Source organism: Lepidochelys kempii, chromosome 4 (genome assembly GCF_965140265.1).
Source record: "Lepidochelys kempii isolate rLepKem1 chromosome 4, rLepKem1.hap2, whole genome shotgun sequence".
NCBI lineage: Eukaryota > Metazoa > Chordata > Testudines > Cheloniidae > Lepidochelys > Lepidochelys kempii.
In genome coordinates this window covers 91,349,411-91,367,979 of record NC_133259.1, presented here as the reverse complement: position 1 = coordinate 91,367,979, position 18,569 = coordinate 91,349,411, and the positions used below count along the sequence as shown (strand labels likewise).

General features: G+C 40.6%; 1 protein-coding gene across 4 annotated transcripts in view; it reads right to left on the bottom strand.

The window, feature by feature from the left end:
• NFXL1 (nuclear transcription factor, X-box binding like 1) overlaps window positions 1-18,569 on the bottom strand; it is a 91,043-nt gene that overhangs the window by 34,292 nt on the left and 38,182 nt on the right. For all 4 annotated transcript variants that reach the window (XM_073342116.1, XM_073342117.1, XM_073342114.1 and 1 more), the window contains 3 exons: window positions 14,985-15,141; window positions 13,961-14,052; window positions 7,975-7,996 (listed from right to left, as the gene is read on the bottom strand). In XM_073342116.1, the coding sequence (XP_073198217.1) occupies window positions 7,975-7,996; window positions 13,961-14,052; window positions 14,985-15,141 (271 nt within the window). The remainder of the gene's footprint in view (window positions 1-7,974; window positions 7,997-13,960; window positions 14,053-14,984; window positions 15,142-18,569) is intronic.

Here is an 18,569-nt window from a genome sequence, read left to right as displayed (position 1 = left end):
ATCCCGATGAGTCGAAAGAATAGTAAATATGGCAGGCGACCAACTTGGCTTAATGGTGAAATCCTAGCGGATCTTAAACATAAAAAAGAAGCTTACAAGAAGTGGAAGGTTGGACATATGACCAGGGAAGAGTATAAAAATATTGCTCGGGCATGTAGGAATGTTATCAGGAGGGCCAAATCGCACCTGGAGCTGCAGCTAGCCAGAGATGTCAAGAGTAACAAGAAGGGTTTCTTCAGGTATGTTGGCAACAAGAAGAAAGCCAAGGAACGTGTGGGCCCCTTACTGAATGAGGGAGGCAACCTAGTGACAGAGGATGTGGAAAAAGCTAATGTACTCAATGCTTTTTTTGCCTCTGTTTTCACTAACAAGGTCAGCTCCCAGACTGCTGCGCTGGGCATCACAAAATGCGGAAGAGATGGCCAGCCCTCTGTGGAGATAGAGGCGGTTAGGGACTATTTAGAAAAGCTGGACGTGCACAAGTCCATGGGGCCGGACGAGTTGCATCCGAGAGCTGAAGGAATTGGCGGCTGTGATTGCAGAGCCACTGGCCATTATCTTTGAAAACTCGTGGCGAACCGGGGAAGTCCCGGATGACTGGAAAAAGGCTAATGTAGTGCCAATCTTTAAAAAAGGGAAGAAGGAAGATCCTGGGAACTACAGGCCAGTCAGCCTCACCTCAGTCCCTGGAAAAATCATGGAGCAGGTTCTCAAAGAATCAATCCTGAAGCACTTGCATGAGAGGAAAGTGATCAGGAACAGCCAGCATGGATTCACCAAGGGAAGGTCATGCCTGACTAATCTAATCGCCTTTTATGATGAGATTACTGGTTCTGTGGATGAAGGGAAAGCAGTGGATGTATTGTTTCTTGACTTTAGCAAAGCTTTTGACACGGTCTCCCATAGTATTCTTGTCAGCAAGTTAAGGAAGTATGGGCTGGATGAATGCACCATAAGGTGGGTAGAAAGCTGGCTAAATTGTCGGGCTCAACGGGTAGTGATCAATGGCTCCATGTCTAGTTGGCAGCCGGTATCAAGTGGAGTGCCCCAGGGGTCGGTCCTGGGGCCGGTTTTATTCAATATCTTCATAAATGATCTGGAGGATGGTGTGGATTGCACTCTCAGCAAATTTGCGGATGATACTAAACTGGGAGGAGTGGTAGATACGCTGGAGGGGAGGGATAGGATACAGAAGGACCTAGACCAATTGGAAGATTGGGCCAAAAGGAATCTGATGAGGTTCAATAAGGATAAGTGCAGGGTCCTGCACTTAGGACGGAAGAACCCAATGCACAGCTACAGACTAGGGACCGAATGGCTAGGCAGCAGTTCTGCAGAAAAGGACCTAGGGGTGACAGTGGACGAGAAGCTGGATATGAGTCAGCAGTGTGCCCTTGTTGCCAAGAAGGCCAATGGCATTTTGGGATGTATAAGTAGGGGCATAGCGAGCAGATCGAGGGACGTGATCGTTCCCCTCTATTCGACATTGGTGAGGCCTCATCTGGAGTACTGTGTCCAGTTTTGGGCCCCACACTTCAAGAAGGATGTGGATAAATTGGAGAGAGTCCAGCGAAGGGCAACAAAAATGATTAGGGGACTGGAACACATGAGTTATGAGGAGAGGCTGAGGGAGCTGGGATTGTTTAGCCTGCAGAAGAGAAGAATGAGGGGGGATTTGATAGCTGCTTTCAACTACCTGAAAGGGGGTTCCAAAGAGGATGGCTCTAGACTGTTCTCAATGGTACCAGATGACAGAACGAGGAGTAATGGTCTCAAGTTGCAGTGGGGGAGGTTTAGATTGGATATTAGGAAAAACTTTTTCACTAAGAGGGTGGTGAAACACTGGAATGCGTTACCTAGGGAGGTGGTAGAATCTCCTTCCTTAGAGGTTTTTAAGGTCAGGCTTGACAAAGCCCTGGCTGGGATGATTTAACTGGGAATTGGTCCTGCTTTGAGCAGGGGGTTGGACTAGATGACCTTCTGGGGTCCCTTCCAACCCTGAGATTCTATGATTCTATGATTCTAGACATGGAGGATTTAGGAGTGGATGGACTGTTTGTTTTTGGTTTTAAAATTAGTATTTGATTACATTTTAAATTTTAAATAGGTAGTTAGGGAACTAAAACCACAATAACTGTACTTTAGGCTAAGACTGAACCACATCTAAACAGGAGCTAGCATAAAAGAATGTACACATGCAGAGTCAGATTAATATAATCTATTGCCACAGAATTCAAAAATGAAATTAAAATTATGAGAAAAAACAAATTAGAACAAAATCAGAACATAAAACCACAATGGAAGACACCACCAAAATGGTTGTATACTACCAAAAAAAAAAAAAAAAAAAATGAACAAAAGCCTGGCTGTTCTTTGCATACAGAGGTCAGAACATGTAGAGATAAAGTGAGAAAGGCTAAAAGTCAAGTAGAGTTGGACCTTGCAAAGGGAATTAAAACCAATAGTAAAAGGTTCTATAGCCATATAAATAAAAGAGAGAGAGAAAGAGAGAAGTGGTACCGCTAAACACTGAGGATGGAGCGGAGGTTAAGGATAATCTAGGCATGGCCCAATATCTAAACAAATACTTTGCCTCAGTCTTTAATGAGGCTAATGAGGAGCTTAGGGATAACGGTAGGATATGGAGGTAGATATTACCATATCCGAGGTAGAAGTGAAACTCGAACAGCTTAATGGGACTAAATCGAGGGGCCCAGATAATCTTCAACCAAGAATATTAAAGGGACTGGCACATGAAATTGCAAGCCCATTAGCAAGAATTTTTAATGAATCTGTAAACTCAGGGGTTGTACCATATGACTGGAGAATTGCTAACATAGTTCATATTTTTAAGAAAGGAAAAAAAATGTGATCCGGGTAACTACAGGCCTGTTAGTTTGACATCTATAGTATGCAAGATCTTGGAAAATTTTCTGAAGGAGGAAGTAGTTAAGGACATTGAGGTCAATGGTAAATGGGACAAAATACAACATGGTTTTACAAAAGGTAGCTCGTGCCAAACCAACCTGATCTTCTTTGAGAACGTAACAGATTTTTTTAGACAAAGGAAACACAGTGGATCTAATTTACCTAGATTTCAGTAAGGCGTTTGATACCGTGCCACATGGGGAATTATTAGTTAAATTAGAAAAGATGAGGATCAATATGAAAATTGAAAGTTGGATAAGGAATTGGTTAAAGGGGAGACTACAGCAGGTCATACTAAAAGGTGAACCATCAGGCTGGAGGGAGGTTACCAGTGGAGTTCCTCAGTGATCAGTTTTGGGACCAATCTTTTTATCACTGACCTCAGCACAAAAAGTGGGTGTGCGCCAATAAAGTCTGCGGATGATACAAAGCTGGGAGGTATTGCCAATTTAGAGAAGGACCAGGATATCATACAGGAGGATCTGGATGACCTTGTAAACTGGAGTAATAGTAATAGGATGAAATTTAATAGTGAGAAGTGTAAGGTCATGCATTTAGAGATTAATAAGAATTTTAGTTATAAGCTGGGGACGCATCAATTAGAAGTAACGGAGGAGGAGACTGACCTTGCAGTATTGGTTGATCATAGGATGACTAAGAGCTGCCAGTATGATATGGCTGTGAAAAAAGCTAATGTGGCCTTGGGATGCATCAGGCGAGGTATTTCCAGTAAAGGTAAGATGGTGTTAGTACCGTTCTACAAGGCACTGGTGAGACCTCATCTGGAATACTGTGTGCAGTTCTGGTCTCCCATGTTTAAGAAGGATGAATTCAAACTGCAACAGGTTCAGAGAAGGGCTACTACGATGATCCGAGGAATGGAAAGCTTGTCTTATGAAAGGAGACTCAAGGAGCTTGGCTTGTTTAGCCTAACTAAAAGAAGGTTGATGGGAGATATGATTGCTTTCTATATCAGAGAGATAAATACCAGAGAGGGAGAGGAATTATTTAACCTCAGTACCAATGAGGACACAAGAACAAATGGATATAAACTGGCCATCAGGAAGTTTAGACTTGAAATTAGACGAAGGTTTCTAACCATCAGAGGAGTGAAGTTCTGGAATAGCCTTCCAAGGGAAGCAGTGGGGGCAAAAGACCTATCTGGCTTCAAGATTAAACTTGATAAGTTTATGGAGGAGATGGTATGATGGCATAACATCTTCACAATGGGAAGAGTCTATCTTTGAGTTTATTTTTCATTAAACAAGGTAATTCCATAGAATTATTCATTAAAGATAGCTGCAAATAGCTTCTTAAAGCACTTAAATACTACTCTATCATGTCAGGTTTATCTACATAATTTATTAGATTGTGTTTAGTTGCTGTATATATGTTTGGGGAAGTTTTAGCTTATGTATTTTTCTGTAGTGGGTATTTTAGAAGTCTATGCACCAGCCTTTAGAAGTCACGTAATCAAAGGGGTGCAGTATCATGCAGATTTCAAATACGTTCATGAGGATTTATTTATGGCACACCTTTGGAGTTCATGACAGAGTACAACTTACATGACTTAGTACTATAAATTTATCCCAAAGCCCACAAATATCTCTAATGTGGATGGGGCAGGGGGAGGAAGGATGACACTGTCTTAAAGGGGTCTGTGCTATAAGTAGCACATACGTAGAACACAATCCTATACAGCAATGAGATATAAAAGGACACACGAATTCCAAAATCCAATGAGTGGGATTGTCCCAGCCATGCAGGAAGGAAGGTAAAATGCAGCAGATGTGATTTAATTAGGTGGCAATTTTATTAACATACCTCACCTGGAAAATACTCTGCAATCGGTTGTACAGCACAGGCCACCATTATTTCCTTAATCATTCCCACCTATTTGGGAGTACTGTTGTCAGCCCTCACTCATCCTAACCTGATCCTTGCCCATTGTTGTGACCATACCACCCCCCCATACGAGGGTAGGAGAAGCAATTGGAAAAGGGGGGTTGTCTCCCTACTGTACCAGACATTAAGAGAACCAAACCCTTTTCCCAGCTTCATTAAGGGATGCCTTTCCCAAAGTCCATTTCCAATGTCAGTTTTATGAGGGAACTGGACTCCTTAACTGCACTGGACTCTTGCTACCTGCTAGGTTGAGACAACTAGATCTAACCTCATTACCTACCCCAGTACAAACAATGGCCAGTGTCCCACCTGAGCCAGCCTCTTCCAGTTGCCCTTGGCTTTGGAAACTGTCCCCTTTGCTCTCCCTGCATAGGGGAAACTTAAAGGCAGTAAGGGAAACTTAAAGGAGCCACAACCCCTTTTCATCCTGCTGAGTGGACAAAACCCCACTATACTGAGACTGCAGTGAGTACAGACTCACTGCAATCTTTGAGAAATAGCTTGAAGTGGTTGAAGTAAAACAGAGAGAAAGTCTGAGAAACGGTTGACGTAAAACAGATAGAAAGAAGGCGTGCATACATGATGTTGAAAAGGAGACTACTTACCACAAAGAAGAAATTATTTAGATCAACTATAAAATTACCGAGGTCAGTAAAAAATACTGATTTTGGTTGCACACATTAAGTCTATCTGTACAGAAGGCAATTTCTATAAAAAAATTCTAATACTTTGAAGAAAGCACATATGAAGTGTATACCTTTTATCTAACCTCTGAAACTTTTCCTCCCACTGAAATTATGCACACACAAAACCATAAACCTAAATCTTGACTCTCACATACTTCACAAGTTTCCACAGATAAGCACTAAATGACCAAGGAAAAAAAAACCCACCAATTTCATTTAAATCAAAGGAGACATACCGTACATATTTTTTTTCATTCACGCTACAGAACAATGTGTGCACAAGATTAGGACAGTTGTTTGCCAGTATTAAATATTTACTTAGTCTTTTAAAGACTACATACATCTTTGTAACATTTGACCTTCCATATTATTATACAAGATGGTGTCATTTCTACTTCAACTTTCAAAACTAATTTGTAGATGCACTTACATGATATCTACATCATCAAGCCAACAGTACATGGTGTACCAAAATGCAGACACTCATTTTATATAAAAACATTCCAGCATAAATTGGAAATATATTGAGGAAAGTTATATGGGAACAATGAACATCTGATTTAAAAACCTCATGGTTATGATTACAACAATTATGTGAATTATGAATCATAATGACCGCTAACAAATAAACTTTACATCTCGATTGTCTAATTTAAAAGAGCTCTAAATTAGAATGTCACTGATATTACAAAAAGGAGTACTTGTGGCACCTTAGAGACTAACAAATTTATTTGAGCATAAGCTTTCGTGAGCTACAGCTCACTTCATCGGATGCATTTATCCGATGAAGTGAGCTGTAGCTCACGAAAGCTTATGCTCAAATAAATTTGTTAGTCTCTAAGGTGCCACAAGTACTCCTTTTCTTTTTGTGAATATAGACTAACACGGCTGCTACTCTGAAAACTGATATTAAAAAACTTGACATATTAGTGAAAAGTCTGCAATAAGCCTAACAAAACACCTGCTTATACTATCATTAAAATGTAGCTGTAATTTTAAAATTAGTGAAAAATTAATTATAAAAAGTGGTAAATGATTTTTGGATTACTTTTCTAACTGTTAAATGATTGTGAAAATTAATTACATTTTCCTCTAGAGCAGTGGTTCCCAAACTAGGCTTTGTGAAATGTTACAGGGCGTTCTCAAGAAAAAATTCCCTAACGGCGGACAGAGCTGTCCCTCAGGACCCCGGGGCCAGCAGCCCAGAGCCCCTGGACTTCCAAGAGCTAAGCAGTTCAAAGCCAGCATATCTAACACACAGAGGAGATTTAAACTTCAAGACTCCTTATAAGAAATACAAAGGGAGGTAGATTTTTTTGCTGTTCTTAAAATGAAACAAGCAGCTAGTATCGTTTTTAAAATGATGATGAACAAGTTTAAGCTTCGTTGTAACCTGAGTGGTTTGCCTGGACTGCTCAAGACCTGAATGCTTGTATAGGAGGAATTCTTGATGTGAGTTGGCTTTTTTAAATCCCTACATGCTGTTTCACATCTGATACTCCTTGATGAAACCAAGGAGCCTTGTTGTTTAACAGGCTTATTCAAAATGATACAAGCGACAGAAGTGAGATCTCAGAAGAGTGTTGCCATTTTCATAATATAATAAAGATACTATAATGATAAATAATAATAAATACATAGTGTGTGATCAGGATGTCATAAAAACCAATTTTATATTGCCAAGATCACTGCTTTTCTAATTTATACTCAGGTAAAGGAGAAAATCCCTGGAAATGTTCATTTTTAGGAGGGGGTTTGCGAGACTCGGCATTTTAGTGAAAGGGGTTCACGGGTTGTTAAAGTTTGGGAACCACTGCTCTAGAGAAAATCTCTACTACTAGATTATAGAAGGCTGCACCAAATGAAAAGTTAATTCTCTGGATCTCTCATAGGAGAGTCTCCACCCCACGTCCAATCTTCCCACTCTGCATCTAAATCACACAGTGGCATTACCATTTACTGTCGCATATGCAATGCAAAGCCTCCATCCCTTCTGAGGAATAGTGTAGTGATGGCAGCTACTTGGACAAGAAAATTTGATGGGGGAGAGGAGGAACATTGCTTACATATAAGCCGAGCGAAATATTTAATGAAACAGACAACATGCAATTAAATACACTCACTAGTGCAAGAGCATTTCACCATTATAACCTGTATAAAATGTACAAAAACAACAATAATTTTGTGGATACATTTTAACACGGCTACCCCAATACTTGTATAAAATGTCGTTTCAAAAGCCAAGAACTTAAACTTTGATCAAACAACCTAAAATTCAACTGTTATACATTTTCTAATACAAAATGCTATAATACTGTCCTAATGAACACGACAGCACTCAAATAAAAACATTTCATAGATTTTAATGCAAAAAATATTTTGTAAGAACTAATTAATCAAAACAAAATGATGCACACTTCATATTCACTCAAATGGTCATTTCTCTGTGACTCACCTCATGCTGCCCAAGACATTCCCTGCAAAGAAGGGAAAAAAAATATTGAGAGAATTGCAAACAGGTGTACTCCTTAAAGCAATAAGGCATCTGAAGCAATGTCAATGTTTTGCTGTGGGAAATAATCAGTTATAAAACATCAGTTCCACAAATGCATAGAACTTCTGATGCAGCTGTGCTGCTACAAGGTCTCCTCCATAGCCACCCTATGCCGATGGGAGAGAACTCTTCAGTCAACATAATTAAAACACCTCAACAAGCAGCAGCAGCTGTCAACACTGGTGCTTCTGTCAGTGCAACTTATGTCGCTCTCAGGGGTGTTTTTTTCACATCCTTGAGAGATGTAAGTTATACCAACAAAAGTGCTAGTGTAGACATAGCTTAAGTCTGAGAGTTCACATGAATTTAAGGGCATTCCTAGATATGGCCTCAGTTAGTAGGAGTGACCAGTACCTTTTAGCAAAGATGCTCCCTAATCCACTTGTTCTAATTCTCCCCTAACACCACCCCCTTTCAGCAACAGTCTCATGGAGGGCAGCTCTACATGGCACCACATCAAGGTCAAAGGGTGGGTCCAACATTCATGCTGCTTTTGGAGCACAACTACACTGTTAGATCAATGTGTTAACCTCTAATTTTCCATTCTTACTTGGATTCTAATTTATCAGTTTTATAGACAGAATAAAGTATTCCAACTGCAGACTCAGCAAGGCTGTATAAAGAAATGTATTATCTTTATTGCAGAAACTTCTGAATTATTGTTTTCTAAGCATACTCCTTTGAGTCTTTTAATAGGCATTATTTTCCCTATTTCACAATTTTAGAGGCTTTTTCGTAAGTGGTCTACTCCTGTAGAAATTTATTTCTTCCTTCAGATGGTCAAAGATACAAAACAATGGCGGAACCCAGGAGAGCCTAAATCAATCTTCTGCTCAGTTTGTGTGTTGATGGTGCTTACTTTCTACCTTTGGTTGAGTACCAGGTTCAGATCTGCAGTATCTTTTCCAAAGAGTATCCTTCTCATTCCTCTACTGGAGCCTCCTATTGAAAGCTTCACTAAATTTCAGGTACAATGACCCCAATCCTCAGATCTGGCTAAAGAACATGGAGGAATTTAGGCTAGAAGGCGGGGGTGGCAATAATTGTTCTGACATACGGCAGCTACCAACAACTCCAAATGGCTTTTCCAGTTGCCACAAAACAGCAAGATACAGGGACACCCCACTGATGCTACTTTCCTCTGGCTACAAGAAAGAGTTGGGAGCACAGGAACCTTCGAGGGGCTCTACATCATTGAGGAATCCCCATATCCTGAGATGATTCACCAGTAGTCAGTTAATCTGGTTTACAGCATCTTTGTCCTTCATATCAGCACAAAATCTGTCCTAGTGCAGGAGGAAAAAGCTGGCCCAGTACGTTCACAATACTTAACTTTCCAGACATTCCTTTTAAACTCTTCATAAAGGCCGATATTAAATTTGTTTTTATCCAGCCCTTTGGCCTCTCACCTATCTAAAGTTGTCAAATAACGATTAACAGAACTACTGACAACTGTTTATGAACATGGTTGTTTTGCTTTATCCTGAAGTGTGCTTTCTACATCTCCAAGTCCCTTTCACCTCAAGTATTGAACAGGCCCAACCCTGATTAACTTTTAAAACCAGATGAGATCATGTATGTTCATCAGACTAATATCAGCTGTTCTTCAAAATATTTTGCATTTAGCCATTGTCTTTTCAAATGCAAGTTTCTCCCAACCTCAAACTATTCATTCCAGGATACCATTAGGAATGTACCATATCTGATTTAAGGAGATGTATATTTTGTGGTAAGGCACTTGACTGGAACATTGACTAAGCAGGGCAGAAATATTAATATTTATAATATTACTATTCATATTACATCATAAACAAGAGCTCAGAGACAATTTAACAACATTCTATTTTGAGAATGGTCGTTTCCTTATTTAGGTCCCAAAGCTGCAAATGTTTATTCACATGAGTAGTAACAATGAAATCAGTAAGAACACTCACATGATTAAAGTGAAGCACATGCTTACATATTTGCAGTATTTTAGTGAACTCTGAACGCTCAATATCCAACCTTTAGATATCTGTAAATGTCTTCAAGCAAAGCAAAGCATGCGTTGTTCACTCAGAGCTATATACTGTAGCTCACAGAGTGGTCTTTAGCATTTATTTTATTCAGCAGTAATGCAAGGAAACTACAGGCCTGTTTCCTGTAAGACATTGGCTTTAGCATTTAACATCAGGCTAGAAGCCTGTTAACTCTGGCACAGATAAATGGCCTAATGGTCACCTCTCAGTTTTGGGGAACTTGGACTAGAGTGCTTAAGGGGGAAGTTTGTCCATAACACCACCAGCCAACAATAGGAACATGAGCTAACACCAGCTTTTGGATACTGTAGGATGGGAACCTCTGCAGATGTCTGACATATAGGATAATAAATTGAGATCATTAATATACTAACCTATAGGAGAAGGGCACCCCAAAATTAATAGGGTGAGGAAATACAAATAAGGAAGAGGGGAGAAACTCCTACTGAATATGCATCAGACACAGAGGCTTCAGCGTAACATATTATAAAAGCGTATCCCACACTGCGGGCAGGAGGAGAGAGATATCCTTGGGAGGTGCCAGGATGATGGCCACTGGTGGTGATGAGGAAAATACTGACTAACATTTCAGGTTGTTCTGCAAGATCTGGTGCAAGTATATGGATGTTCAGATATACATTCTGTATTATCTCTATCTACCTTGCTAGGTTAGAGTGTTTGTGACTTTGCAAATATAGAAGAGTTCCTAAAGTGAGCGTGTTGTAACTGCACATCGGGGTTCTCAACTAAACAGTAATTTTAATACTGGTCCTGATCTTGGGACAAGAACCTGTCAAATCTCAGAGTGATAATTGTGAATTCTTAAGTAATCAATATACAATTCACAGATCGGGCTACAATATACGTCAAATCTGAAATGAAACAAGTGTTCAAGTTACACAACAGCAATAGAATTGACAAAAAAGTAAAATATTAAATAGGAGGATAGGTATTTACTTTCCATGCATGGTTATTCAAAATGACTGGACAGGTGAGTTTTTAAGGAGAAAATTTAGCTAATTTTATTCTTGTTCTCAGCACAAAACTGTACTCTAGAGAAAACTGTCTTACACAGCAGTTTAACACAGAAACGACATCTATATCAACCTCAAATACAGCACTGCTATATTCTTGTGTGTGTATTTAGGGGGCTTATAGCTTTACCTAACTTTAATCAGGCTGAATTTTTCCATGCGGGGTGTCTGCCTCACGTGAAATCTGGGAAATTCAAGGACAGGGCTATGGAAAAAAGGGAAAATATGTTTTGTCCATGCTAAAAAAAATTCTGATATTTTATTTGAAAAGCACTTGCAGACCCATGCTTTAGAGAAGGAATGTGAAATTTTGCAGGGGTGTGACCTGTGTTTCATGGATGTGCATTTTGCTGTCCCCATGAAAATCCATCCAAATTTGGCCAAGTCATAAACCTCTGAAAATGTGGGGAGGAAAAGAAATTGGAACTAGAAGCCTGGAGAGGGGGACAGGACAGAATCTGGGCCTAGCTAGGCAAGAAGACTGGGGATAAAGAGCGGTGGTGGAAGGTGGTGAGAGGAGACAGATTTGATGAGAACCCTGAAGAGTGGACAGTGGGACTGGCTAGGTGAAGAGAATGGAACTGGAGTGGGAAACAGACAAGACTGGGACAAGGCAGAAGAGGTCAGACTGGGGGGACATGGGTAGTGTGCCCTCTACCCCAGCCTGGAAAGGAACCCAACTTTCCTGAGTTTTGTCATTTCTCTGCTATCAGCAAAGGTGTAACAAAAGTGTTTATTCGCCCTCTAGTGCTGGTCCATTTAGATTACTACCTTATGACTATTAATTACTCCAATAGTTCAAGTGCCACGTCTGTGTGGTGGATATAAAAGCTCCAACCCACCTGATGAACCATGCTGGTGTCAGTATGATGCCACGTGATCAGATTTGTTTTCCAGTTTGCTAGGAAATTACACACACAAAATGTCTAAAAGAACATTAAGTTTGCAAAGTCAAGTGCTTAAAAACTAAGAAATGCCAGAATTAAGGTTGCTGGTGCCACCTGAATTTGCCCTCCTTGGGTGTATGCACTATGTAATCACATACTATTTTTTTCCCCACTGTAACCCTGCCTCATTCAGCACACAAAATGGAGCTGCTCTAGGTAAAAAAAAAAAATCATACTTGTTTAGTGAAGGAGGCTGTTGTCTGTAGGACCCTGCTTCATTTGTTCCAGAAACTCGAAAGTGAGTATTGAAAGAGGCAGGAGACTACAGGAAGACAAAGGAGGGTTTCATGGTAAAGGCAGTTAAATGCTGCCCTGGAGAAATGGATTCTATCCTGGCCTCTATCACGTATCTGATTGGTGGTGGGTTGCCAGCGGGGAGAGCCCAAACTCCTACGAAGGAAATCCCAACCTCTGGATCCCTGTGTGTTTTAAGCTTCCCTGGGTCTCAGAAAGTTACATCACTGTTTCCTTCCTTCATCCCTGTGGCACATTTCCTGCACACCAATTCTCAGTCTGCTACACCTTACTGAGTAGCCCACCTGCCTTAGGCCCCAGGACCATGCTGGCCCCCCAAGATACCCCAACAGCTGGAAAATATACTCTCCCAGAATCCCATCAAATAAACTATAACCCAGAAGGCTTGTGTAACTTTCGATAGAGGCATGTTGTAGTTGTGTATATGTTATATGCGTCACGTTTTGCACAAAGACATTATTTGCTCTTTAATTACTCAGATGAAAAATATATGGATCTTTAAAAAATAAACTCTACGTGCATTTCCCTTCACTGTAGCTCACCCTTTCCTTGGGAGTGACCACCTGCATTGGTGGTTCTCCAGTCCCCTTGCCTCTGCCAGAGCCTGCAGTAGCTTCCATCATCCTGAGGTAGTAAAAATGGCTGAAGAGAACCCTGAAGAGAGCAGTTCCTGTATTTTTATAACCTTCCTGTCCCCGTCAGGTGACTCCCAGGATCAGACTCCTCAGGTGATCACAGAACCCTGCCAGGTAACTTCCAGACTACATTTCCCACAATAAACCAACTCCTGATGGGGATACAGTGTACTGTTTAGGGATATTCCTTTTCAATGGAAGGGCACTTCAGATTTAATGACCTTCTATTGGCAATCCTATCCCACTATGCTGTTGGAATTTCAGTCCAACATGGAGGTAAACTGATAGAGAAGGACAAAGAGGATGTACATTCAAAATTGAGTCAAAAGATACATACAGAAGGTTCATAATTTCACAGAGAATTAGAATGTATCTGTACTATCTTTTACATCATCAGAGCCTCTGCAACAGAGTTCCTATGTGATGCTAGTCAAATCATTTAAACCAGACTTTTCAAAGGTGGTCACTAATTCCCCATTTTGTGGGTAACTGACACAAGATACTGGATTCTAATTTACAGAAGTGCTGGGCATTCAAAGCTGCAAGTGAAGTCAATGGGAGAAGTCCTTTGAGCATGAAGTGCTATATAATGTTATATACTCTGAAAAATAAAGTCTTACGTGTCTCAAATGGGACACCCAAAATTAGTGGATATTTTTGCTCTCTCTGTGCCTCAGTCTCCTATCTGTAAAATGTTCTTTTAACACAGCTTTGTGCATTTGTTTATACAGATTTTAAAATCAGGCACTTATTTTACTCTTCCTATCCATCCCTTAGTGCATCGAGCAGACCATTCTAAGATGCTACCTATTGGCCACCGAAAGAAATTCCCTGCCTTTAGAGATACTATGTTTCCACCAAAAATGTAAGTCAGACATGCTGCATCAGTACAAAACCTTGTAAAATTCTGAAGCACAAAAAGTGATGCCTTCAAAAACACATTACATAGCAATGAAAAATTTGATACAATTTCAAAGCAAAACTCCTTTTATACTTACGTTAGTAAAGGAATCTGACATGGGGGGCAAGGTAATGCAGTTTGAATAAAAGCTGGCTCAGATGGCTGTTCCCAGGGCCCGGCAGGTTGGTGCTGAGAGCAAAACAAATACATTGCTGTGTTTATATTATTGCATTATATAAATTGTGGCGACAACTCTGAGTCAACTGTTTAGCTATAAATATCCACAATGCCTGGTAAAATCTTAGTTCTAACAGGTCTATTTTCCCCCAACTGAAGAAATTCTATTACTAGAACTAAGACATGAATGCAGTACATGCCTGGATAATCATTTCATTTTCTGTCATGGCTAAGAATAGGAGACTGAAGGCCAAGTGGCTTTATTATACCACAAGTCACGATTTCATTCCCTTACTGTTTAACCTGAGGACAAGGACAAGTCAAAAATTAATAAAATCATTCTAAATGTTGAACAACAGAGGAAAGGCAAGTAAAATTAACAGTACATTCTCACCTGTTCAAAATACTCTACTCCAGGAGTATGATTACTTTGAAGTTCTTACTATACTTTGCACATGAAGTTTAAGGTCTGAAAGCTTCAACGTAGAGTTTCCTATTTTGAAACATAGTTTCCTATTTTGCTTCCTAATATGATAGTTTAGCAAATACCTGCCAGCTAACCATCAGTTTTAAACAGAGGCAAATAAAAATTAAGTTGACAGCTGATATTAAAAGCAAACAAGATATTAAATAAAATTGTTGACAAAAACTTAAACAATATGGGGTGGGGGGAGGAAGAGGAAAGAAAAGGAAGACTAGATTTACCTGTGGAAATATATGAAGAATCGAGTATCAGTTATGGCCAGGATAAAAAGCAATTAGATTTTAAACAAGGCAAGTAGAAGCAGAACCTTAATTTTTCAATTAAGTATCACGCAGCATATCGATCCCTAAATATTTACTCCTAGTAGCTATACTTTCCAACATAAAATCAGGGACAGAAGTGTTCATTTTCTTGTTAAGCAGAGTGCTAGTACTTAATACATTTCTGGCTATTGTCTTACCAAGCCAGTTTGCTTCACAAGAGCTTCATCGTGGCAAGAAGCAGGACACAAGTGACCGCACTTTAACACTTTCTGGCAGGACTGACGACATGCAGGGCAAGGGCCAAAGTGACAACTGTGTTTCTCTTGGCTGGGGTGATGGCAGGTTGGTGGCCGACTAAAGTAGAAAACCAAGAACAAATACAATATGAAACATGTAACTGCAGTCCCTGGGTATATGCATTAATACAATCACAAAAAATTAGGGAGCACAGTTTACTGTACTTAATAATTTTAAATAAAACCGATCAGTTATATTTAGCAGTGCTTTAATATGCTTATATAAAGCCACACACACACACACACACACAATGTATTTCACTAACTCAAAATGACCTTAAACACATAATGTCTGATTTGCCATACTAGAAAAAACCACTGGTCCACCAAGTCCATTAGCCACTTCAGGGGAAGGTTAAAAAAAAATATTTTTTTTACACACACACACACACACACACACACACGCACGCGTGAGTGAATGTATGTACCTACCCAGTTATAAAGAACTATGTATTAGGGAAATGCCTTTCTTCACGTTATACCTTGAGCAGGATTAAAAATTTACACTGAGCTTAGTAATCATAAAATTATCCAGCAATAATATTTGACTCTGGGCCCCCTGTGGCAGTGAATTCCAAAGGCCAACAAAACACTGCAGGGAAATGCTTCTTCTCACATATGTTCCAAGATGCACTAACCATTGTAGAACATCCATACCAATACAGACAGACAGTCCAGCACATACAGTGTTTTCCAGCTCCACCTATTAGGAAGCAAGAAGGTAAAGAATCTAACAAGACCCCAGTTTGTCCACTATGTTCTTATATGGCCTCAAACTCTGTGGAAGCCAAGCACCTCACAAAAAAACACTGATGATTCATGAGTTCATCCTCACAATGATTGGGAAGAATGATCTCCAATTTATAAATGGGCAACAGACATGGAAGGTCCACAGAAAATGAGATACACGAACTGAATGCAGATTTCAATTGTCACTCAAGTACTCTAATCACCAATCTTCCTCCGCCTTCCACTCCAATTTAGACACTGCCTACTTCTCACATTTTTGCAAACCAGCCTTTTGCTTTCATCGTTTCCCCACCATCTTCTTCTCAAGACAAGCTGCACCCAAGAGACTTCAGCAGCCCCATCACCTCCTCTGCTGCCTACCAACGTAAGCAGCTCTACTGAGATCAGGCTGGCTCAGCTTCCACCTTTGCTTTAAGTGAAAAGTCAAACGTGGCACTTCAGGGACTTCAGCCACTTCTTCTCAGGACAGCCGAATGAGCTATTAACTTGAAAGTGTTATGCTCTTCTTGGGCACTTTCACTAGTGCTTTCTCTCCATCCCTGTAAACCCTCATGAACCATCAAAAATTTAAGATTTTCTGGATAAGAGAGCCATTCAATCAGTTGCCATAGGCAATCGGGGTAGGTCAGCTCAGTATTTTACTTTCATTACTCTTTCAAGCACAGGAATATGAGGTTTTGCAGTTGCTTCCTGAACTTGTGCAAATGAAAGGTTTGGATGGAAGCCTTAGGTCTCCTACCCCCCCACCCCCACAGGAAAGTTTCCATTGCTCAGCTAACCTTCAGGATACTTATCTCCATGTCCCCATCCACCTGGGCCACTGGAATGTTCTCTACCTCGCGACTGACAAACACTACCAGTTTGTCCCTCACTCCTTCAGTCTGTTCTATATAGGTTTTTTACACCATCCTCTTCCCTGTAGCATCTAAGCACTTTCCAGTAGTGCACTATATGACAAGATTAACATCTGTCACATGTGGTTTGTTCTCAATCCTCAGTTTTTCATCTATCCCCCTGGAGCTTCACAAGAACCTGGCAATTCTAGTGGCCAATTTTGATCAGTATAGGATATACCTGTTTCCCCCTCTCAAAGGCATCCTGATCAGAACCCTGTTGAAGCAGTTATGGGACAAGGTTCTGTAGTACCATGTAACCCAGGGCTTCCTAATCAATCAGGACAGTTCACATTTGCTTCTTTCAGGCTCTTCTGATCCTGGACAGTAGAGTGGCAAATGGACACACTTCTCCAGATAGGCTTTAGGGCTCAACTGAAAAGACACAAGACGTGAAATAATCTGGTCAAAACCTCTCTTTTTCTTCTGAACCACGTTGTATCCTGTGGTGAGCTACATCCTGGGTTTATTTTCAGCATCTACAATACTACCCTCTGGCCAGATGGCATTCTGCCTCTTCCTCCAAAAATCTCCTTTTCCACCAGCTGTCTCTTCCTTCCTTTCTAGATGTTCCAATTTACCCGATAACATGGTGGACCTTTCTTTTGCTACCCTTTTCTAGTTTCTGACTATGGATACCAGTCCGAGGATATGACTTGCACCAGCATTCCCGCACACTCTAGCAGACTTGGTTCCTTCACAGAGACTGATCATCAGCTGACTTGAGTCTCAGACCATCTTAGCCCTTCAGACACAAAAGGTATTGTACTTTCACAAGTACCTTCTGATTCAGCCTGGCAACTAGGCTGAGCAAGCAGGGACCAAGTGCACGCTTACTTTCAGAATCCCTCTCCTGGATCTGGGAAAGAGTGTCACTTCTTGTCACTTCAGGCAGTCTATTTGCAGGGGAAAATTGGAAGGGCAGTTCAGCTAACACCAACTGACAATCAGTGAATGACATTTCATTACCCTCAGCTTCAAGCAAATATGCTGCATCCTGGAATTTCAGTGATTGACTGTTACAGAATAAACTGATCTATCTTCCTTGCTCTCTGTACACTCAGGGCCTCACACAAATATGTTAATCTTTAGCCCAAAGTACTAGGCAAAGAGCCAAGATTCTGCTCCCCACAACCTTACTCCTCCCGCTCCCCTCAGTGCTTAAGGTGGTGAAACAGGACAAAGAAGAGATAATACTGTTAGTCTCTTCGTGAGACAGACACCCCTGGTTTCAGGAGCTGATGAGCCTGTTGGCAGATTGGGTCAACCTTTGAATCACATCAAACTATCATTTTCCCACTCTGCCAAATTCTGCTTTTCCCAGACAGACTTCACTTCCCAGATAAACAGGTTGACATTCTTTGTGTCTCATTCACAAGCATTCAGAGAAGTGTAGCAATTATTTTGAGAACGGTCATAAATCCATCACCACCAGACAGCATCTTGCTTGCCCACGAGCAAGTAAAACACCAGGGTCACAAACTGGTCAAAGATCAGTCTGCTAGTCATCGCCACTCCCCAGACAGAGTTGAAGACCTCATTTCAAAGGTGTTTAAGAAGCAGTGCAGTCTTCTCTACAAGTGGTAAAGTGCTGTCAATCCAGATCTGTCCATATCTGAAAACTGTTCCTTCAGACGCAGTTCTTCACAGGGTAATAAGTTAAGATCTCTTTCATATGGTAGTGCTATAAAGTTTGCTGTGTGTCAGTGACTGTCCCTACTGCTGGGGTAAAAGAAGAGTGATGTACAAAAGAAGTTACTCATTGGCAATTTCTTGTGTCACTGTCTCTCCCATACTACATCTCACTCTTTTTCCATAAGATGAGATGCTCCCTTATATACTT